The 23,978-nt window shown below is 40.6% G+C and overlaps 1 protein-coding gene across 2 annotated transcripts in view; it reads left to right on the top strand.

Annotated features, from left to right (window-relative positions):
* reck (reversion-inducing-cysteine-rich protein with kazal motifs) overlaps positions 1-23,978 on the top strand; it is a 166,182-nt gene that overhangs the window by 71,912 nt on the left and 70,292 nt on the right. For both annotated transcript variants that reach the window (XM_048596336.1, XM_048596337.1), the window contains 4 exons: positions 8,717-8,750; positions 9,452-9,649; positions 16,894-17,161; positions 22,528-22,707. In XM_048596336.1, coding sequence (XP_048452293.1) covers positions 8,717-8,750; positions 9,452-9,649; positions 16,894-17,161; positions 22,528-22,707 — 680 coding nt within the window. The remainder of the gene's footprint in view (positions 1-8,716; positions 8,751-9,451; positions 9,650-16,893; positions 17,162-22,527; positions 22,708-23,978) is intronic.

Genomic DNA, 23,978 nt, shown 5'->3' with positions numbered 1-23,978 from the left:
CAGTGAAGGAACAGCAATATATTTCCAAGTCAGGATGGCGAGTGGCTTCGAGGGGAACTTGCCAGTTGTGGTGTTCCCATGTGTCTGCTGCCCTTGTCCTTCTAGGTGGAGATGATCACGGGTTTGGAAGGTGCTGTCTAAGGATCATTGGTGAATTTCTGCAATGCATCTTGTAGATAGTACACACTGTTGTTACTGAGTGTCAGTGGTGGAGGGAGTGGATGTTTGCCAATTAAATGAGTTGTTTCGTCTTGGATGGTGTCAAGCTTCTTGAGTGTTATTGGGGCTGCACCCGTCCAGGTAAGTGGGGCGTATTCCATCACACTTCTGGCTAGAGCCTTGTAAATGGTGGACAGGCTTTGGGGAATCAGAAGGTGAATTACTCCCTGCAGTATTCCTAGCCTTTGTCCTGCTCTTGTAGCCACTGTATTTATATGGCAAATCCAGCCTGGTTTCGGCTCAATAGTAACCCCCAGGTTATTGTCAGTAGGCTATTCAGTGATGGTAAAGCCAATGAATGTCAAGGGGCGGTGGTTGGATTGTCTCTTATTGGAAATGGTCATTGCCTGGCATTTTTCTGGCACGAATGTTACTTGCCACTTGTCAGTCCAAGCCTGAGTATTATCCTGATCTTGTTGCATTTGAACATGGACTGCTTCAGTATCTGAGGAGTTGAGAATAGTGCAATCATCAATGAACATCCCAACTTCTGACCTTATGATGGAGGTAGGTTCTTAATGAAGCGACTGAAGATGGACACTACCCTGAGGAACTCCTGCAGAGATGTCCTGGAGCTGAGATGACTGACCTACAAAAACCATGACCATCTTCCCATCTGTCAGATATGATTCCAACCTGCAGAGAATTTGCCCTCTGATATCCATTGATCCCAGTTTTGATGGGGCTCCTTAATAACGTGCTCCATGAGATGCTGCCTTGATGTCCAGGGGTGCCACTCTGACCTTACCTCTGGAATTCAGCTCTTTGTCCATGTTTGAATCAGGGTTATAATGAGGTCAGGAGCTGAGTGACTGTGGTGGAACCTAAGCTGGGCATCACTGAGCAGGTTATTGCTGAGTGGGTGCTGCTTGATAGCATTGTCATACCTTTTCATCACTTTGCTGATGATTGAGAATAGACTGATGGTAATTAGAGTGGTAATTAGACAGATTACATTTGTCCATTATTTGTGTACAGGACGTATCCGGGCAATTTTCCACATTGTCAGGTAGATGCCAGTGTTGGAACTGCATTGGTAGAGCTTGGATGGGAAAGCAGCAAGTTCTGGAGTTCAGGTTTTCAAGACCATTACCAAAATATTGTCAGGGCCCATGGACTTTGGAGTATCCAATGCCTCCACCCATTTTTTTGATGTCACATGGAGTGAATCGAATTGCCTGAAGACTGAGACCTGTGATGCTAGGGACCTTTGGAGGAAGCTAGGATGGATCATTCACTTGGCACTTCTTTTTGAAGATTTCTGCGAATGCTTCAGCCTTGTCTTTTACACAGATGTGTTGGGCTCTTCCATCATTAAGGATGGGGATATTTGTGGAGCTTCCTCCTCCAGTGAATTGTTTAATTGTCCACCACCATTCATGACTGGATGCAGCAGGACTGCAGAGCTTAGATCTGATCCGTTGGTTGTAGGATTGTTTGGCTTGCAGGTAGTTATTGGAAAATGTGGCAAATGGAGCATATAAATTGGAGGATATTCTGATAGAAGTGAACACCCTCACCGGTCCAACTGAGCTTGGGGAATACCACCCGAGTGAAAGCTATTGCCTCACTCAGGACATACCCGGAACAGAGGGACTCTAGGTCAGCTCATAGCAAAACCACAAAACAAAGCGGAGCCTCGGCCAAATGGTAAAAACTTTCTTCAGGATCCAGGCTGGCAAGCCACTGTAGTTGCTGCCAGTACGTGGACTCGAGACAGCAAAAGAGTCCCACTAGGTTGGAATTGAATTAAGAGAACTCATGCTGGTATTCAGGAGATTGGACGCCCTGGAAAATCCACCTTTATCTGGTTTGGAACAATTAAATTGCTGAGCAAAACCAAATCAAAACCAATGAAAATGAACATTTGGTTAAATGATCACCTGGACCTTGTGGAGGTCAACACTGGCACGGCCATTCCAGTTTCCGCAGAACCAGTCCTTATCAAAAGTTGAATCAGAGATAGTAGGAACTGCAGATGCTGGAGAATCCGAGACAACAAGGTGCAGGGCTGGATGAACACAGCAGGCCAAGCCGCATCATAGGAGCAGAGAGGCTGACGTTTCGGGCCTAGACCCTTCATCAGAAAATCTGATAGGTAGGTGTGATGGTCTGAGCAAGTACCTGGACCAGAAGAAAGCTGCAAACTTGCAAATGATGTGGGAACAAAACATGCCTGCCTCCTTGACTGCCTTTCCGATTGTTCCGGAACCTGTAGGTTCTCCCTGTCCGTCAAATATTGAAGATACCTCAGAATCTGAGATCAACACAGCGGATGTCCCCACCTTGATGCCTTTGCCACCTGAAGAGGTGAATGAATGAATTTCTCCTGAGATGCTCAGGGCGCAAGAGGCAAGCTACTGTGCATTACACGTCACCCATATCAGGTTCAGAGTTGGAGGAACCTGACCTGATGCTAAAACGCCCCAGGAGGAGCTACAAAAAGAAAACGGCCTATGTCCTCGGCTCAGAGGGAGAGGGATATAATGATTGTAACAAAATCAGTCAGGTGGACCTCATAGAATATGACTTCCCTGATTGGGGCTGTTATTCTGGCCCAAGTACGGGGCTCTGGGTTACAGATATAAACAGGAGTGTCAGAGGTTCTGTTCGGTCTGGGAGCTAATTCTGAGGAAGCTGGATCAGGGTCAAGGGCTCTCCACGTGTAAATAAAGGATGACTTGGTGAAGGCATACCGACTTCTGTGGAGTTATTTCAGTGCTCAACCTTAGTTCCTGTGCTGCCAAAGATCTGTCTTTATATTATTGGCAGATGGGGTGGAAAACACAAGTCATAAAGTCTTTGCAGCATGATAAAAAATGCCTTTCAGCTGTTTGCGTCCATGTTGATCATCAAGCACCTATCTATGCTCATCCCATTTTCCAACACTTGGTCTGTAACTTTGTACGTTATGCTGTTTCAAGCTCTTTTAAATAATACTAAGATGCCTTGAGAGTTATTGCCTACAGAGACTGGATAGTGTGTTCCAAATATCTATCACTCTCTGGATGAAACTTTTTTCTTCAAATTCCATCTGAATCTCTTGTTCCTTACCTTAAAACTGCACCCATGGTTATTGACCCTTATATTAAGGGGATGGGAAATGTTTCTCCTTATTCACCCTATAGATGATCCTGAGAACTTTTATATGTCAATTAGATATCTGCTCAGCTTTTTCTCGTCTGAGGAAAACAACCCCAGCCAATCAAGTCTGTTTTCACAGCTGCATTGTGATGGCCCAGGCAACATCCTGGTGAATCTCCTCTGCACCTTCTCAAGTGCAATAACATCCATCCTAACTGGATACACGACTCCAGATGTGGCCTAACTAACATTCTACACCTCCATGATAGCCTCCTTGCTCTTGTCTTCAGTGCCTTGACTAATAAAGGCAAGTATCCTTTATGCCTTCTTAAACACCATATTTACCTGTCCTGTTACCTTCAAGTATCTATTGACATGCACACCAAGGCCACTCCAATCCTCTGTAAATCCTTGCATCCCACCATTCAACATCTGCTCCCTTGCCATGTTAGTCCTCCAAAAATGAATTGTCTTTCAGTTTTTAGGATTAAATTCCATTCGCTGCTGTTCAGCCCATCTCACCAGCCGTTTATATTATCTGCTAGTCTACGGCTTTCCTCCTTGTTATTTACCACAGTACCAATTTTTTTTGTTATTTTCAAATTTATTGATCATCTCTCCTTCATTCATGTCTGGATCATTAACGTACACTGCAAATAACAAGGGACCCAACAGTGAACCCTGTGATACTGGACACAGACTTCCAGTCATGAAAATACCCTTCAACTACCACCTTCTGCTTCCTGCCACCAAGCCAATTTTGGATCCAGTTTGCCAACTTACCCAGGTACTTTTGGGGTCTTAGCTGCCTAACCAGTCTGCCAAGCAAGACCTTGTCAAGAGCCTTACTGAATCCATGTAGACCACAAAAACGCAATACTGCAGGTAGCCTGGAGGAGTATAGAAACAATCGTAGAATCCCTGCAGTGTGGAAACAGGCCCTTCAGCCCAACAAGTCCACACCAAACCTCAGAGCATCCCACCCAGACCCATCCCCCTATAACCCACCTAATCTACACCTCCCTGAACACTACAGCAATTTAGCATAGCCATCCACCTAACCTGCACATCTTCGGCCTGTGGGAGGAAACCCACGCAGACACGGGGAGAACGTGCAAACTCCACACAGACAGTCGTTCGAGGCTGGAATCGAACCCGGGTCCCTGGCGCTGTGAGGCAGCAGTGCTAACCACTGTGCAGTCCCTTAATGAAGGAGAGAAAGGACAGAATGAAAGGAGAGAAAGCACAGGGACCAAGTTTAAAAAAAAAAGGAAGAAATGAAAAAAATCAGAGAGGTCATGAAAATATATTAACAAACAAGATGTTCTCCCAGTATATAAAGAGCAAAAGGATTATAAAGGGAAAGTGGGACCTATCAGAGATGAAGAAGGGAACTTGAAAGAGAATATAGAGGATATGGGAGGAATTTAAAATTATTTTTTGCCTTCATATTCACAAAGGAATGGAGGGATGTAGATATGGTAACCCAAGAAGAGCTATGCGAAGTATTGGACATAGTAATCAGAGAGAAAGTGTTGGAGGAGTTGAAATCCTTGAAAGTAGATAAGTCGCCAGGGCTGGATGGATTGTTCCCTAGAAGGAGGTCAGGTAGGAAATAGCAGATGCTGTGAGGATTATTTTCCGATTTTACTAGTCACAGGTGAGGTTCCAGAGGACTGGAGGAATGCAAATCTAGTTCCGTTGTTTAAAAAGGGTGCAAAGGAAATGCCAAACAATTATAGGTCAGTTAGTCTGACTTTGGTACAAATTGTTAGAATCAATCCATAGAGATCGGATAAATTGTCATTTAGAAAGGCATGGACCAGTCAGGGATAGGCTTTAATGGAAGGTCATTCCTTACAAATTTGATTGAATTCTTTGAGGAAGTGACAAGAAGGATTGATGAGGATAGTGCAGTGAAAATTGTCTACACGGATTTTAGTAAGGCATTTGACAAGGCCATGGCAAACAGGTCAAAAAAAGTAAAAGCCCATTGGGTACAGGGTAATGTGTTGAATTGGATCCAAAGTTGGTTTAGTAACAGAAAATAAAGGGTAATAGTTGATGGCTGCCCTTGCAAATGGAATGCTGTTTCAAGTGGTGTTCCACAGGGTTTGGTGTTGGGGGCCCTGCTGTTTGCTTTATACATTTACGATTTGGAATTGAACGTGGAGAGCACAATTGGGAAATTTGCAGACGATGCAAAAATTGGCCGTGTAGTGGATAGCTGTAAGCTTCAAAATGGTATCGATGGGTTGGTGAAGTGGGGCAGGGAAGTGGCAGATGGAATTCAACCCTGCTAAATGTGAGGTAATGTGTTTAGGGAGGTCAAACAGTGAAAGGGAATAATAAACAGGAATATACTGAAAAGTGTGGATGAAGTGAGAAATCTTGGTGTACTGGTCCCTAAAGGTAGCTGTACAGGTACATAAGGTTGTAAAACAGGCATATGGAATGCTCTCCTTCATTGGCAGATGTATAGAATACAAAATTGGGCTGTAATGATGAAACTGTATAAGACACTGGTGAGGCCACAACTGGAGTATTGTATGCAGTTCTGGTCACCACATTACAGGAAAGACATACTTGCTCTGGAGAGAGAAGATTTACTAGAATGTTGCCAGGGCTGGAGAAATGTAGCTACGAGGAGAGATTGAAGAGGTTGGGTTGTTTTCCTTAGAACTGAGAAGACTGAGGGGTGACATGATTAAGATATACAAAATTGTGAGAGGTGGAGATAGAGTAGCAGGAGGAACCTGTTTCCCTTAGCAGAGAGTTCAAAAACCAGGGGTCATAGATTCAAGCTAAGTGTCAGAAAGATTAGAGGGGTCACGAGGAACAAGTTTTTTTACACGGAGGGTGGGTGTCTGGAATTCACTGCCTGAGTTGGTGGTGGAGACGGAGACCCTGACCTCTTTAAAAGTACCGGATCTGTGCCATAAATGCTGTAAGCTGCAGGACTGTGGGCTGTTTAGAGGAGAATGGGATTAGCAAGGGCATCTGGGTGTCTTCGGGTCAGCATGGACAAGATAGGTGAATGACCACCACCTCCCCCCCACCCCCCCCCCCGCCAACTCCAACCCACCTTCTGTGCTAAATCATTTATATGGTTCTGTGATCCATCAACTGCACCACCCTCATTTATGCACTTTGTTGCTTCCTCTCAAAATTAAAATTTGTTAGACATGATCTTCCCCTGACAAAGCCATGTTGACTGTCCTTGTTTAATATATATCTCTCCAAGTGGAGATTAATTTGAGCCCTTAGATTTCCCTACCACTGATGGATTCACAGTTTCCTGATTTATGCCTATCATTCTTCTTGAATAATAGTACCACATTAGCTGTCTTCCTGCACCCCTTGTGAGGCCAGAGAAGTTTTGAAAATTAATATCAGAGCCCCTCCTCCTAGAACACCTCCTCGATTTAACCTTTAATATAGTAAATGAAAAATGGAATGATTCCAGCAGGAAATGTCTTAAAGGGCTGATTGTCTGAGTTATTCTTGATATGCATGGAATAACAATTGCATGAATTAAGAGAACTGCAATTAATGGTAAAAGCAACTTCTTCAAATCAAATTCAATGCACTTATAGTAAGACTGTTATGTCTTCAAAGTAGGAAAGTAACTATAGGTTCTCAAACTGCTTGAGGGTTGTGTTTCCTTAGTAGCTATGCTCTTAAATAGCAAACTGTTAGAATACCGACTTCCCATTTTTCTTTGGAAAATTTATTTTTAAATAGTGATTGCTGATGACTTAGCGATCAAACGATATTCTCTGAGATGCATTTCAAATTGAGTAATGAAGCAAAGTTACCCAAGAAAAGTTCAAGAACTAAAATACCTGCTCTAATTCTTGAGCAACTGTTAATCTGAGCCCCAACTCACCATGGATTACCCATAGCTATGTCACTTGCCCTAACTCCCAACCCCCATAGGACTTGGCTGCACTGGTCCCAACAGCCCTACTGGAGCTGGTATTCTCTCATCAAATGCTCAACCCGATGCCCACCTGTCAGATCTGATACCCTGATCTACCCGAAGCACTCATCCATTTAACTGGCATCTCGGTCGCCCTGCACCTGAGCCCCTCAGCCACCTAGCACTCTTCTCCTATTCTTTCCCACTCATTTAACAATTCACGGTGGCTTTGAAAGTGTATGTTGGACATTTAAGCTCCAGAATTCAACACTCAGTGCTGTAAAAGGGAGAGTGTTTTTGATGATGATCTCTGCTGCTGGATTCAAGGTTTCTTGGATGGTTCCTTAATAGGAAGCTCCTGTCCAGGAATCTCCAGCACAGAAGTCATCAAAAGGTAAGTGGGCACTTCTTAATCTGATCATTGTTGAAATGGGATTTCCCACCCTGATGAAATATCTGGGTCAGTTTGATTTGTGGCATTGTTCTCGTGTGAAATTTAAACTTTGACCTCTCAGTCAGTCATCTTAATTCTTTTAATTCTCTTTACTGTTTATCTTTTTTAAACAATATAAATTTGTTTTTATAGTCTAGCTTCGAAAATAACTTGTATATTTTGTAAGATTTGTTAAATGTGGTTAAATGATTTCCTTGTATTGATTCTACTGAAGTATTCAGTTTTAATTTGTCAATAAGGCAAATATACATTTTTAAACTGATTTAAACTGGTTATATTTTTTATAGGTATTGGCTGTGACTACTTCAAGATCTCCCCTCTCTCTCTGAGGTCTTTTATCACTACTTGTTCCCCTAGTGCAGCCCTGTCTTTTTATGAAACAGTTACTGTCCTTACTATAATTTCTGCTTCTCTTTGTTCTTACTATCTGGACATCTATTGATGCTATCCCATGTTCTCAAACAGCATTTTTTTGGTTATTACGTAGCTAAGCATATTGTTTGTTTTGTAATTATGTCCAATTTTGCAAACATTACATTGACATTTATTTTGAATAATTTAGTTTGAAATGAATATTTGATGTGTAAAATATGATTTAGTAGTCCTCTGTTTTGTTATGGAGATTGGCTTTATGTAGTTGTTAAAAGACTGGCTAGTTATTGTACATTTGATATGTAAAATGCATATCGCATATTCTTTTGTCAATCTAAAAAAGTTAATTTGTCTAATTATTTGATCTGTGTGAGGAATGAGTATCAGTTCTTGTCTGAAGTGCCAAGATATTACTGAGATTAGCCTTTATTGGTGGTGGGGAAATGGAGATGAGAAAAGCGATGAAGTGAAAGCTTTCTACTCTATATTGTGTACTTCCAGTAGCTGATTCGAAAATATAACTGCTAATACCATGATTAACTTCCATTTTAAGGAGGTGATAGAATAAGTTTGAGGAACAGATTTGTGTATAAAGTATTTTTTGAGAGGGCATATTTCTGTGACTGTTGCAGCTAATTTGTGCATTAATTTTTTTTGTATTTCAGACTGCTTTTTTCAGCTGTGTGAACAGAAATGAGAGTAAGGTCATTTTTACGCTAAAACATGGAAATGATGCTGATGAATTATTTTAATGTTTCCTTAAATGTATTGAGATGGAATATGCTTAAATGGTGATTTAGTTAAGTTATTAACCTTAAATCTGCAGTTGATAAAATGGTTTGAAAATTAATTCAGCCCAATTAACAACTGAAGATTGCAAAACACAACATATGGGATGTGGACTGCATAATTACAAAGCAAAAGGAGCGTTGCATAAAGGTTAGCCAGAAATACAAAAATTGAGATTTTGTCATGGACTGTGCTTGTGTAAATCATCAGAGAGAAGGTCTCAAAAGGTGTAAGATGGTCCTGCATATCAGAATTATGGACTGAACCTGTGCTGGAGGTCAAGTTAAAGTGGGCTTTATGCTACTTTATTTAGCTGGATTCTTCTGTATTTGGTAAGTTCCTGTCCAGCTCACATGCATTCACTTGCATCATATCTACTGCGATATAGCCAGCAATAATTAATTACTCTTGTAATGCAGGTATCTTGCATAAAGAATGGATGGTAAGGGCAAGCTATTATCATAGTTATGTTTCCTGAGTAACATTGCTCAGTGTACTGAACTTTGAAGTATTCTCGTTTTGTTGTAACCCTAGTTCTAAGATATTGAGCAAATAAAGAACATAAGGATGATTGGCCTGATAACTTAATATTTGCTTTTATTGCATTACAGAGGGATCCCTGTGTTGCAGCTATGCAGGCCGACACACAAACTGTAGAGAATATTGCCAAGCTATTTTCCGTACAGATTCTTCTCCCACACAGTCGCAGATTAAAGCTGTAGAAAACTATTGTGCCTCCATCAGCCCACAACTTATTCAATGTGTTGACAACTATACTCGCTCATATCCAATGAAAAATCCCATTGATAGTGAGTATTAATCTTTTAAACTATTTCAGTAGTTGTTAGAGCAGATGCCTTCTAATACTGCTTATAATTGTCTTTAGTCTTGTAGAGAGCATGCATGTCTTTGTTGCCAACATGAACTTTCCATTCAGCAGCGTTTGCTGCTTCCTCTGTCGCCCTTTCTCAACGGCCCATTGGCTCCTATCATGACCCTGAAGCCTTATCCATGCCTGAGATCTTTTGCATCTCCTCTCTTGGTCTCAGGAGTAGGCCATTCAGCCCCTCGCGCCTGTTTTGTCATTTAATATGATCATGGCTGATCTTATTGTAACCTCAAATCCACATTCCTGCCTGCCCCAATGACCTTTCACCCCTTACTTAACAATAACCTAATCTACCTCTGCATTAAAAATATTCAAGGACTTTGCTTTCATGATCTTCTCATGAAGAGAGTTCCAAAAACACTCAACCCTCTGAGAAAAAAAAATTACTTCACCTTTTTTTAATAGGTAACTCCTTAATTTTTAAAGTGATCCCTGGTACTTGTTTCTGTAATAAGAGAGAATGTTCTGTTTACATCCAACCTATCAAACCCTCAGGATATTTACATTTTGATCAAATTGCAGCTTATTCTTTTCAACACAAGCAGATATAAGCTTACCCTGTTCAACCTTTCGTCATAAGACAACCATTTCGTTTCAAATATTAGTCTGCTAAATCTCCTTTGAACTACTTTAAATATATTTGCATTCTTAAATAAAGTGACCAATATTGTACACAGCATTCCAGATATGGTCTCACCCATGACTTAAACTACTGAAGCGCAACCCCTCTCCTTTTGTATTCAGTTTCCTTCACAATTTTAACATTCCAATAGCTTTCCTAATTACTTGCTGTACCTGTGTAACACCCTTTTATGATTCATGCACTATGACACCCAGATCATGCTGAATCTCAGAGCTCTGCAATCTCTCGCCATTTGGTTAATAAAGAACATAGAGCAGTACAGCACTGAAGTAGGCTGTTCGGCTCACCAAGCTGCGCTGACACATGACGTCTTTCTAAACTAGAAACCTTTTGCCTCTACATGGTCTCTATCTCACTATTCCCTGCTTATTCATGTATGTGTCAAGATGCCTCTTAAACATTGCTATTGTATTTACTTATAACATCACCTCTGTCAGCACATTCCAGACACTCACCACCCTCTGTGTAAAAAATAAAATTGGCTCTCACATCTCATTTAAACTTTCACCCTTTTACCTTAAACCTATGGCTCCTAGTAACCTACATTTCTACCCTGGGAAAAAGACTCTGACTGTCTATGCCTCCCATAATTTTATAAACCTCTATCAGGTCGCCTCCTCAGTGTCCGACGTTCAAGTGAAAACAAACCAAGTTTATCCAATCTTTCCTAGAGCTAATACCCTCCAAGCCAGGCAACATAAAGTTCTATACAGCTGCAATATGACTTGCTGATTTTTATACTCTTCTGCTGTGACTGATGAAGGCAAGTATTCCATATGCCTTCTTGATTACATTATTCACTTGTGTTGCCACATTCAAGAAACTGTGGACCTGTATGCCTAGATTCCTCTGTATGTTGATCCCACTAAGGTTTCTGCTGTTTACTGTGTACTTGCCTCCTGCATTAGACCTTCTAAAATGCATTACCTCACATTTGACCATTTTAAATTCCATCTGCCATTTCTCCCCCAAAGTCTTCAGCCTATCAATATCCTACTGTATCCTCTGGCAATCCTCCTCACTATCTGCAGTTGCCCCAACCTTTATATCATCTGCATACTTACTAATCAGACCACCTAGATTCCCCTCCAAATCATTTATAGGTATTACAAACATCAGGGGTCCCAGTACTGATCCCTGAGGAACACCACTAGTCACAGATCTCCAGTCAGAAAAACACCCTTCCACTGTTACTGACTCTTCTGTGACCAAACCAGTTTTTTACCCATCTTATTAGTTCACCGCAGATCCTATGTGACTTCATCTTCTGTATAAGCTTGCCATGAGAGACCTCGTCAATAATGTGCTGCTTTTTTATTCTTCCTGTGGAAATGTAACAATTGCACATTTTCTCACATTATGCTCCATTTTACAGCTCTTTGCTGACTCACTTAACCTATCAAAATCTTTTTCTAAGCTCCTTGTACCCTCTTCACAACTTAATTTCCTACCTATCTGTGTGACATCAGCAAATTTGGTAACCTTACCTTCCGAAACCTACAGTTCATTTACATAAATTATAAATAGTTGAGGTCCCAGAACTAATCCCTGCGGCACATCACTCTATATCTTATCCACCTGAAAAAGACTTATTTATACCTACTGTCTGTTTCCTGTTATCCAGACAGTTTTCTATCAATGTTAATAAGCAACCCCAAACTACAAGCTTTTGTTTTCCATACTTTGCCCTCATCCATGCCTTTGCTGCCTCTAGTCTCAAATATTACATTGCTGGTCTGCCTAGGTTCCCATTTTTTAGCACCTAAGTTTCAGCTTACCTAAAACTGCTGTCCAATTGATACAGTACATCAAAGCACACTTTCCCATCACTGTCCTCCTTGCTGAACTGAATTGTTCGGCCTAAGGAATGAAGCCTTCAAGTGTTTAGTGTTTTAACAATGTTCAAGGTAGCTAGTTTTCTTTTCCTAGCGGGTTGCAAAGTCTTTTGCAGCTTATGTAATGGAAGATAAACTTGAGCTTATCAAACATGTTCAGAGCAGTGTTGTCCCTCATTGTTTGAACTTCTTGTCTGTAAGAGAATGGCTTCCTTTAGTCTAGTATTGTATCAGATTCAGGACCAAGCAGTTAAGTGGAATAATGGTGAAAAAGGGAAACATTTCGAAGAATTGGCTTTGAACCTACTCCCACCTGTTGTTCAACATCCTGAAAGAAATGCTGCTTTGGAACTGGATGCCAGCCAGTTAGCATTGCTGGCCGCAAGGGAAAACTAATGTCTGTCACAATTTTGATCAGCAAACTGACATTCGTGAAAGGTGTGTACTGGAGGCTTGATAAAGTAAAGCATTCATTTATCAGGTATCTGGTGCTTATCTTGATTTTAATTCAATAGGAACAAGGAGTTCCTGTTGAAGCTCTGGATTTCTGACCAGTGGAACTATTACTTGATGCGCCATTTTATATGTCTGTTCTATGATCCTGATGATAATGGCAATGTACGTTGACATTTCATGTTGAGTTATTCTGGTTGTTTGATATATTTGAGAGAACGTGCTTTTTGCTGAGAGGAGCCCTCATCTGCTTTTTTCAATTGCTTAATGACTAGTCAGCAATTACACCCCTTGGAGAAGGTAAGAAGTAATAGAATCTCTTAGGGCATCAAGTTGGCTTCAAATTAGCAGCTAATTTTGACGGATGAGAAAGGAACCTTGATTTAGTTAGCACCTTGCTATGCAAAACACTTCTGTACCCAATAGATTATTTTACAGTGAAGTCCAAGCAATCAAATTAGTACAAAGTGAAGGAGAATTCACTTCGGCATTTGGGCCACAGACTCCAAACTGTTGACAACTGACCAGCCAGCCTATGTCATTGATCAGCTCAGAAATAAGTACATCCATCAGGGCTGCAAGCTTTGAATCAATGGTAGTCTAAGTCTACATGTTTTAGTTTTAAATCTTACTTCACAAATGTACGTATAATCTTATTAACACTGCACTTGTAGAAGTGCTAGTGCTTCGATGTTAAATGAAGGCCCCAAGAGCACACTTGGGTTGATATAAGCGATCCTGTGACACCATCAAGAGACAAATGCCAGTGTTCACACTATGTCCCGGCCAGAATTTATCCTTAAGAACACCAACAAACTTCTCACTGTTTATTTCTTTGTTTATGGGTTTTTGCTTTATTTTTTTCCTATTATTATGAAGGGGGGTTGGACAGCTGAACCAAAACAACCTTTCTGCTTCTGTAATTGCAACACAGTAAAATTAAAACCTTAAAGACCTTCAAAATTGATCCCAGTAGTTCCTAACCAGACTTAAAGTCATAGAATCATACAGCACAGAAACAGACACTTCGGTCCAACTCATCCACATCGACCAGACATCCCAATCTGACCTAGTCCAGTTTGCCAGCATTTGGCCCATATCCTTCTAAACCATTCCAGTTCATATACCCATCCAGATGCCTTTTAAATGTTGTGATTGTACCAGTCTTCACCACTTCCTTTGGCAGCTCATTCCATACACGCACTACCCTCTGCATGAAGAAGCCACACCTCAGGTCCTTTTTAAATCTTTCCCCTCTCAACTTAAACCTATGTCCTCTAGCTTTGGACTTCCCTACCGTGAGAAAAGACCTTGACTATTCATCCTATCCATACCCTCATGATTTCATAAACCTCTATAATGTCACCCCTCAGCCTTCAATGCTCCAGAAAAAAAAGTGCCAGCCTCTCCCTGAATGACCAATGCCAGACTTTGCGAATGATAAATTCTGAACACCAGTTTGTAGCTTAAACAAAATTAAACAACAAAGTAATCTAAGTAGTTTATGCTATAAACCAAAAACCTTGGTTTTCAGCCCCATTCACACAAAAGAGAGACAAACAAACAGTTATGGGAAAAATAAAAGAAAATAACAAAACTGGCCAGATTACTTAAGTGGTTTTCATGATGTGATGTTTCACTGGCATAGATGATAGTTTCTTGGGTAATTTTCTGTAGATGTCCATTAGGGTTACCTTTTATAGTTCACAAAGATAAAGGCAATAATACTTAATTTTATATTCCTGAGCTACTAAGAACTGATCATGGGAGGTTAGGCAGGGAGCTTTTAAATCTTCATGTGGTAACACCAACAGCCAGATTCCTTGTCGTAGAAAACACATTCCAAAACCCAATTCAAACTCTGACCACTCCCTGACAGGCTGACAGTTTGCTCCACAAGGTCCTGCTTATCATTCAACACTGGCCATCTGCTTGAGCATAAGATTCTTTCCAGACTTGCTGGAACCAATTCTCAGGTCCTGACCTCATTAAGAACCAGCATCTGCTATCTGTTTAAACATAATGTTCTTCCGTGATGACAAAATGCCTGCAGAACCTTTTGATTAGGAATCAAACTGCAATCAACTTCCAGGCCTGGCCTCATGAATAAATAAAAAATTGTTTGGTTTGTTTTCCTTTTAACACAAGCTGTTAACCACAGTACAAAAGTAATGTCTAGCTCACAGTTCCTAGTTCACAGCTCCTAACCAAATTTGATAAAGGAATAAAATAAAAGTTATGAAAAATCAGCAGGAGCTCTAACAGTATTAGAACTGCTGAGAGTATTTACACTTTGTTACCCTATTTTCAAACATAGTATTGGTTACCCAAAGAAAACAAAAGTACTTTTTGGAGGAAACACTTACTGAGTTTGAGGGTGACACAGTGGTGGTATTTGGACCTGTATCAGAAGACTCAGAATGCAAGCCTCATGGGGCAATTTAAGTGCATTTTCTATGCTAGTAAATGCTGAGGGATTGCTACATTATTAGACTTTATTTTTGGATGAGACCTCAAAGCAATTCCTTACCTATGTATTAAGATGGATATAAATGATCAGGCAAAGAAAATCAATGTCCTCGTTAATATGTTACCCAGTTTGCAGAGGTGCCTGTAATCAGGTATAATCTTTGAATTTTTTTTTTAAGCATTGATGAGATGAGTTTTGGAAGACCTTAATTTGTGCAATTATGATTGAAATAGTGTATGGATGATTATTAGAGATAACAAGGTGTGGAGCTGGATGAACACAGCAGGCCTAGCAGCATCAGAGGAGCAGGAATGCTGACGTTTCGGGCCTGGACCCTTTTTCAGAAAAAGGGTCCAGAATGGGTCCCTCTCTGAAGAACGGTCCAGACCGAAACATCAGCTTTCCTGCTCCTCTGATGCTGCTTGGTCTGCTAGGTTCATCCAGCTCCACACCTTGTTATCTCAGATTCTTCAGCATCGGCAGTTCCCACTATCTCTGGATGATTATCAATTGGTTTTCTCTTCTGTACTGCTGATTTCCTCCCTTGCCTGTGTTTCAGCCTGTGGTTGTCCTTAACTCCTTGTCTTACAATGTCATGCATTTTAGGACGGTAGATTTCTGTGACTCACTTTCCTTGTAGCAGACCTCATTAGATGCATATGAACAAGGATCAGGAGTAGGATCAGCCTGTCAAGCCTGCTCCACCAATTAATGAGGTCATGGTAGATCTGATAACCTCAAATTCACACTCGTGATTACCCCTGGCCACTTTTCACTCCCATGATTATAAAAACTTACCAACCTCTGTATTAGAAATACTTTACTTCTGCCACCTTTTTGTTTAGGAAGAGTTTTAACCAAGTCACCGCTTACTCTACTGAACATACCAGTGGATACAAATTTTGCCGTCACAACCTTTCCTCCTAAGCCATCCTGTCCATTCCAGGTTTAAGTTTAGTAAACTTTTTCTGAACTGTTTTCTATTCATTTGCATTCTTCCTTAAGTAAGGAGATCAGCATTATATGCAGTAATGCACATGTGGCCTGGTAACTTGTGTGTTAGGACTGGAAAAATTACCATGAATGCTGTCCAAGTCACATGAAAACTCAACTGGTTCAATCATGTCGTTCGAGGAAAAAAAAGTATTTAGTTGACTCTTCGTTCTTTGAAATATCTTAACAAGTTACTTGGTGGCAACATCAGGGCACTGCTTGCGGGATGGTTGAGAACAAAAATTAAACCAAAGAGTAATTTAAAACGAAGACATATTAAGATCCCTCCTTTTTTTTAAAACTAGATCTAACTATTGTTCTCCTAAAACTAGAGAGCATAGATTGAAGGTGAGACGGGAAAGATTTAAAAGGGACTTGAGGACCAACAGAGGGTGGTGTGTATATGGAAAGAGCTTGGCATCATGTACTGCTGCTGCTTGACTTATCTTTGTGTTCTCCGGGGTTTCTGAACTTGGGAAAGAAAACCCTTTGAAACCAAGTGTGCATGTTGTGGATGTAGCCATTTGTGAAGCTCAGCTGCATTCGCTGTGCTGCAAAGCCCTATAGCAATCTTCAAAACCCAAAATTATTGCATAGATTTTTGAGAGCAATGTTCCACTTATCCAGGATCTTCCATATAAGGTGTGAACCGCTGGTACTTGCTGTGTGAATGCAATTTTATATTTGTTGGTTCAGAAATGTGACAAATAGCTAACCTAATAAAGAGTTCAGTAAAGCTAAATGGTAGTAATGAATTTCTAACTATTTAGGTTTATATTGCTGTGACAGAGCAGAAGATCCAGCTTGTCAGACAACTTGTCAAAGAGTGCTGATGACAAAATCAACAGATCAAGAAATTGTTGACGGACTTATTGAAGGGTGTAAGAAAATGCCTCTGCCTCAGGATCCACTCTGGCAGTGTTTTCTAGAAAGCTCTGGATCGAGTAACCCAGATAATAGTACAAATGGGTTGCCTGCTACAGCTGTTGATGGTGCTAAGTTGCACTGTTGTTCCAAAGCAAACACTTCTATCTGCAGGTTGGTACAGTAACTAAACGTTTGTACTTTTCTCTTATGTACTTCAACATTCCAACATTCAAGAGAAGAACATTTAACATGTTCTGCATCATAGAGTCTTCAAATGCTTTCACTAATGGCAGTAATCCAATTATCAATAATTCTGACAGTTTTCAACAATTAGTTTTACTATCCTGGATGCATTCTTTCAGGAACCATAGAAAAAGTTATTTGAGGAGGCCTCACTCCTGATTTGTTTGTATTTGTTCATGGGAGGTGAGCTAGCTAGGCCAGTATTTTTGCCCATCATCCCCCTTGAGCAGGCAATGTTGTGTTTCTTACCCTATCAAACCCTTTAAGATTCCTATGTTTCAATGAGATCATCTCTCATTCTTCTAAACTCCAGCAAGCAGAATCCCTCCATACTAGAGATCATCCTGGTGAATCTTTTCTGACTGTCTCCTATGAAATGATATCTTTCTCTAAATAAGGGGACCCAAATCTGCTCTCAGTACTCCAGATGTGGTCTCAGTCGCAGTAAGACATCCCTCCACTATATACTGCAACCCTCTTGAAATAAGAGCCAACATTCCATTAACCTTCGTGATTACCTGTTGCACTTTTGTGCTAGCTTTCCATGTTTTCTGCAGAAGTACTCCAAGTCCCTTTGTGTTGCAGCTTTTTAAGTTTCTCTCCATTTAAATGATAACCTGTTCTTTTGGTCTCCCTTCCAAAATGAACAACTTCACATTATCCCACATTATTCTCCATTGGCCAAGATTTGCCTACCTACTTAATCTGTGAGTATCTCTCTGTCTCTTGCAAAATGCCTTTCCACCTATTTTTATGTCGTCTACAAATTTGGCTACAGTACATTCACTTCCTTCCTTTAAGTCATTATATTGTAAACAGTTGTGATCCCAACACTGATCCTTGTGGAACCCCATTGGTCACAGGTTGTCAACCTGAAAAATTATCTCTAACCCCCACTCACTGTTTCCGCCTATGAGCCAATTCTGTATCCATGCCAATATGTTACCTGCAACACCATAGGCTGTTACGGCTTAACCTTTCGTGAGGTACCTTGTCAAATGCCTTCTGGAATAAGCGTTATTGTGTGACTCTATGACTCTATAATATATCTATGCAACACATCTACTGGTTCCCCTCTATCTACTCTGGTTGAGACTTCCTTGAAAATCTCTCATAAATTAGTCAGAAACAATTTACCTTTCTTGAAGCTATGCTGATTCTGCCTGATTAAATCATGATTTTCCAAATGTTCTGCTATTGCTTCTCTAATAATTGATTCTGATACCTTTCCAACAATAGATGTTAGGCTAACAGACCTAAAGTCATCCACTTTTTATCTCCCTCCCTTTTTCAACAGAGGTGTCACACTAGCAGTTTTCCCTATCTTGTGGTACTTCTCCAGAATTCAATGATTTTTGGAAAAATGCAACTAATGCATCCATGATCTCTGAAGCTACCTCTTCTTGGATCCTAGGATGCAAGCTGTCAGGGCTTCTTGGATCTGAGGGCAAGCTATCATCTGCCTTTAGCCCCATTAGTTTGGCTAATATTACTACTTTCTTGACAATGATGCTACTTAATTCCTCTCCTGTATTACTTAGTATTAATGGAATGTCAAAGTATCTTCCACCATAAAGATTAATGCAAAATATTTGTTTAGGTCCTCTGCTATTTCCTTGCTCCCCACAACCATTTCCCTAGATTAATTTTCTCAGGGGCCTATGTCCATTTTGACTATCTTCTTTTCATATATTTTAAAAAAGCTGTTATTGTCAGATTTTATATTCCTCACTAGTTTGCCCTTGTAGTTTAATTTCTCTCTCTTTATTATCTTTTTTAGTCCTCCTTTGCTGGATTCTGTATTTATCCCAGTCTTTGGGGCTATCACTGACCTTGGCCTCCTTTTATGCTTTTTCTTCCAACTTGGTTATTCTGCTTAACGACCTTGGTTAGCTGTGGTTGGTCTGTCCCTCTTTTAGAATCTTTCTTCCATACTGGGATGTATTTTAGCTGAGCAACACGAATTACCACTTTAAATGTCTGCCAATGCTTGCTTACTGTCATTCCTGATAATCTATCCAACTAGTTCACTTTAGCTAATTCTATCCTCATTTCATTGTAACTCCCTCTGTTTAAGTTAAACACAATTGTTCCCTGTCCAAGTTTCTCACTTGCGAACTGAATATTAAATTCTATTATGTTGTGACGACTATTAATGGTAGTGGCTATGGATTTGAAAGGTGCTGTCTAAGGATCCTTGGTGAATTTCTACAGTGTGTCCTGTAATTGACAAATATTCATGTTACTGAGCATTGGTACTGGGTGGAGTGAATGTTGCCAATCAAGCGGGCTGCTTTGTCTTAGATGGTGTCAAATCATGTGTTGTTGGAGCTGTACTCATCCAGGCAAGTGGGGAATGTTACATCACATATCTGACTTGTGTGTCGTAGATGGTGGACCGGCTTTAGAGATTCAGGAGGTGAGTTACATGCTGCAGTATTCCTAGAGTCTGACCTGCGTTTGTAGCCACAGTATTTATATGGCTAGTCCAGTTCAGTTACTGGTCAATTATAACACCCAGCATGTTAATGATGGGGAATTCAGTGGTGATAATGGTACTGAATGTCATGGAATGATGGTTAGATTCTCTCTTGTTGATGATCATTGTCTGGTATGCATGGATAAATGTTACTTGCCACTTTTCAGTCCATACCTAGGTATTATTCAGGTCTGGCTGCATTTGGACGTGGACTGCTTCGGTATCTGAGGATTTGCAGATGGTGCTGAACATTGTGCAATCATCAGCGAACATCCCCATTTCTGCTCTTATGGCAGGAGAAATGTCCTTGATGAAGCATCTGAAGATGGTTGGTCCAAGGACACTACCTTGAGCAAAGCCTGTGGAGATATCCTGAAGCTAAGATGACTGATATCCATGGGTAGCATGGTGGTTAGCACTGCTGCCTCACAGCGCCAGGGACCCAGGTTCAATTGCAGCCTTAGGCTGTGTGGAGTTTGCACATTTTCCCTGTGTCTGTGTGGGTTTCCTCCGGGTGCTCCCATTTCCTCCCACAGTCCAAAGGTGTGCAGGTTAGGTGGATTGACCAAGCTAATTTGCCCATAATGTCCAGGCATGTGTAGGTTAGGTAGGGTTACAGGGATGGGGTAGGGGGTGAGTCTGGGTGAGATGCTGTTTGGAGAAGTGGTGCAGACTTGTTGGTTCAAATGGCCTGTTTCCACACTGTAGGATTCAATGAAGTCAAAATGAAAACTATGACCATCTTCTTGTGTGCCAGGAATGTCTCCAACCAGGGAAGTCTTTCCCCTTGAATTCTATTGACTCCAGTTTTGCAAGGACTCCTTGATGTCAGATTCAGTCACATACAGCATTCATATCCAGGACAGTCGCACTCACTTCACCTGTTGAATTGAACACTTTTGTCCATTTTTGGACCAAGGCTGTAATGAGGTCAGGAGCTGAGTGACCCTGGCAGAACCCGAACTGAGCAGACCATAGCCAAGCAAGCTTTGCTTCAGAAGAACTGCTGATGACACCTTCCACTACTTTGCTGATGATCAAGAGTAGACTGAGGGCATAAGGGCCAGGCTGGATTTGTCCTGCTTTTTGTACACAGGACCTACTTGGGCAATTTTCCACATTGTTAGGTAGATGCCAGTATAGTAGCTGTACTGCAGCAGCTTGGCTATGGCTACAGCAAGTCATGGAACACAAGTCTTCGGTACTGTGCCAGAATGTTGTCGGGGTGCATAGCCTTTGCTATGTCCAGTGCCTCCACCTGTTTCTTGATATCATGTGGAATGATTTGAATTGATTGAAGACTGGCATGTATAGTGTATTGATTAATGCCATTTAGATACAAAATTAAAACCGAAAGAACTGTGGATGCTGTAAATCAGAAACAGAAATAGAGATTGCTGGAAAAGCCCAGCAGATCTCAGCAGCTCAAGTTGAGATCTTCTGAGGAAAGGTCACTGGATCTGAAGCATTAACCCTGATTTCTCTTGATAGAAGATGCCAGACCTGCTGAACTTTACCAGAAATCTTTACTTTTGTTTGCCATTTTGATACAGCTTGGATGTCAGCTGCATCTTGGAACTTTTTGCTTCATGAGATTATGAAGAATTCCCTCAGCAAATCTAAATTCAGTCACTCATATTTTTTGTGGGTGGCCTCACGCAGACTTTTAGTTTGGGAGTTCTGTATTTCACAACAGTGGAACTATATAATTATTGCTAGATTCCTTCAAGCCCACTTTGGTTGCAAAGTTAGCATAGTTCCAACTCAGACCCTTTGTAAGCTCTAGCTATGTGATAGGTCTCTTGTTATTATTGACCTTCACCTTTTCAGATTGACATGGTAGAAAACTGTGAGGATGTTAAGATTTTATTACAGGCTTTAGGATAATGAATGTATTCCGAGTAGTGTTATGGGAGACGGCTGGAATTTTAACCTTTCCCTTTCTGTTTGTAATCATTGTAGTTTTGGAGAGAAATATTATTGTGTTTCTTAGTCCTGGACTTCGTGGTCACTGCATTTCAACAACTCATCAATAGTCCTGAAACAGCACTTTCAAAACATACAACTTCTACCACTTAGAAGGACAAGGACAGTAGATACATGAGAACATCACCTGGTCCTACAAGATCCCCTCCAAATCTCTCAGGATCCTGACTTGGAACTGTACTGCCATTCACACTTATTCCACAGGGCTGAAATGCTGTGCTTTTACTTTCTGGGCTATGAACCAAAAACACTGTCCAGCTCCTCCCCGATAAGTTCTTTCCCTGATTGTGATGTCACAAGAATGGCTTTTCAGATGATGTTTTTGTTGTTAGAGATTTTGTTAGAGGTTCTGTCCAGTACTGAATTCATTTGGCATCATTGCTACTGCTGCTGAGTCTTGTAGAAGTAAAACTAAAAGAGAAAACCATCAGAAAAATTGTTGAAGATAATTTCTGTTGGAGTGACCTCTCTGTCGCACTGACCACGGTATGAGTTCAGCAGTGCCTTGACTTTATGGATGCCAGAACATGGGAGGCTGGCATTGGAATAATAAAGTCTAGAGGTAACAAATATGCAGATGATGGTTTTAATTACAAGCACAATTTGAAGCAACAGTGGCGTTAGGCAATCTTAGAGGTGCAAATCAGCAACCTTAATGATATTGTTAAGCTAAATTCTGAAGAAAAGTCATCTTAGATTTGAAATGTTTAATTTATTTCTCTCTCCACAGATGCTGCTGGATGTGCCGAGTTTCTTCAGCACTTTGTACAAACAAAAACATTCATTTTGAGGCCGCTTCTATTTTTAATTGATAATCTTATTTTGACAGGGACCTGTGTATTAAGTTATACAGCAGCAGGTGGAGAGGCACAACTCACTGGCAAGAATTTGATAGGGTCTGTGAATATAATCCTCTGGAAGCTGCAATGTTCACGTGCTTGGCTGATGTCAGAGAACCATGTCAGCTGGGTTGTCAAGGTCTCAAGTACTGCACTAATTTTAACAACAGGTAAGAATCCCCCTTTAGTGAATTTTAAATTGCCAAACATTATCCCTGTTCACGATATATGAAATTTTCTGAAGGGGCCATAACGGAAGTATGTTCTTCATAGGCAGATTTTTCATTCTGGAAAGGGACATAAACATGCTGTGAAAATACAAGTAAGGTAAGGGGTTGGGCAAAGAAATGGAATTAAATTTGAAGTGCTTGCAGAGAGATGCAGAATTCAAAGGTTGTATGACATCTGTATATAATTAAAAGTTACTGAGTTTGGAAACTGTTTCATGTGCTTCAGATAGTGCTGCAGTAAAGCTGAAAGATGGAATTTTGATACAGGTACTATGCCAAACATACTAAACTTGAATTGTTTTAATGAATTAACACTTCTAAGTGCAAATCATTTAGTTATTCAGTTGATTTACAAATTTCATAATAAGAAGGCAGAATGTTGTTGCATCTTATATTTGCCTAGAATCTTGACTGCCAGCATTCTTTCACATCTGTTCAACTCCATATGTTGTTGGGAGTTGTGGTTGTGCTTGGATAGAGGGAAAAGGGTGCAGTTGAAAGTAAACCAACATAAAAAAAGATTATCGGTCCTGACAGAAGCTCGTACTCTGGCATCTGGTGACCATCCTTCATTTCCTTCTGTTAACATTCCACTTTAAGGCAGGTTTTCAGTTCTGTTTATCTCTTTTTGGGAAGTGAACTGTTCCCTGTTTATTTCCACATCAGAATGGTTTTTCTGTGTTTATCAGTACTTCTAGCTACTCAGTGGAAATTTTGAAAAAGGGAGTTGCTCTTTTTGCCTGGCCTGGCCAGGAAGAATAGCACCTGATTTCCATACAAAGAAACTCTGACATTGCTCTTAAAAGAGCTTCATGTTTTGTCCAGTTGCTTAGTCTTTCTTGGCTAGCAATAATGACAAGGAAGCAAGTGGTTTGACCAACAGCCTGTTAACAACGTTGGCTTAAATGTTATCAGATTTCACAATTTCCAAAGAAGTTATTTAAACCTCAGACTGCTTCAAACAAAGCTGACCAGTACAAAAACTACAGTGGCTCTGATCCTGGCTCCAGCATTGAGCTGTCAATGCCAGAAAACTGAAATCTGAAAATTCAACTGAGGAACTTCACCAGGGATCAAACTAAAATTCTGGTTCCTTCAGTCATCATTATGATTGAAGTTTCATCACAATGTCATTTGTCTAGTATCTTTATCACTCAAACAGATCAGGATTTCAAAATAATAATATATTCACTAATGCAGAAATATAGATG

This window comes from Rhincodon typus, chromosome 4, assembly GCF_021869965.1.
Source record: "Rhincodon typus isolate 14 chromosome 4, sRhiTyp1.1, whole genome shotgun sequence".
Lineage (NCBI taxonomy): Eukaryota > Metazoa > Chordata > Chondrichthyes > Orectolobiformes > Rhincodontidae > Rhincodon > Rhincodon typus.
This window is presented reverse-complemented; position numbering and strand designations above follow the sequence as displayed.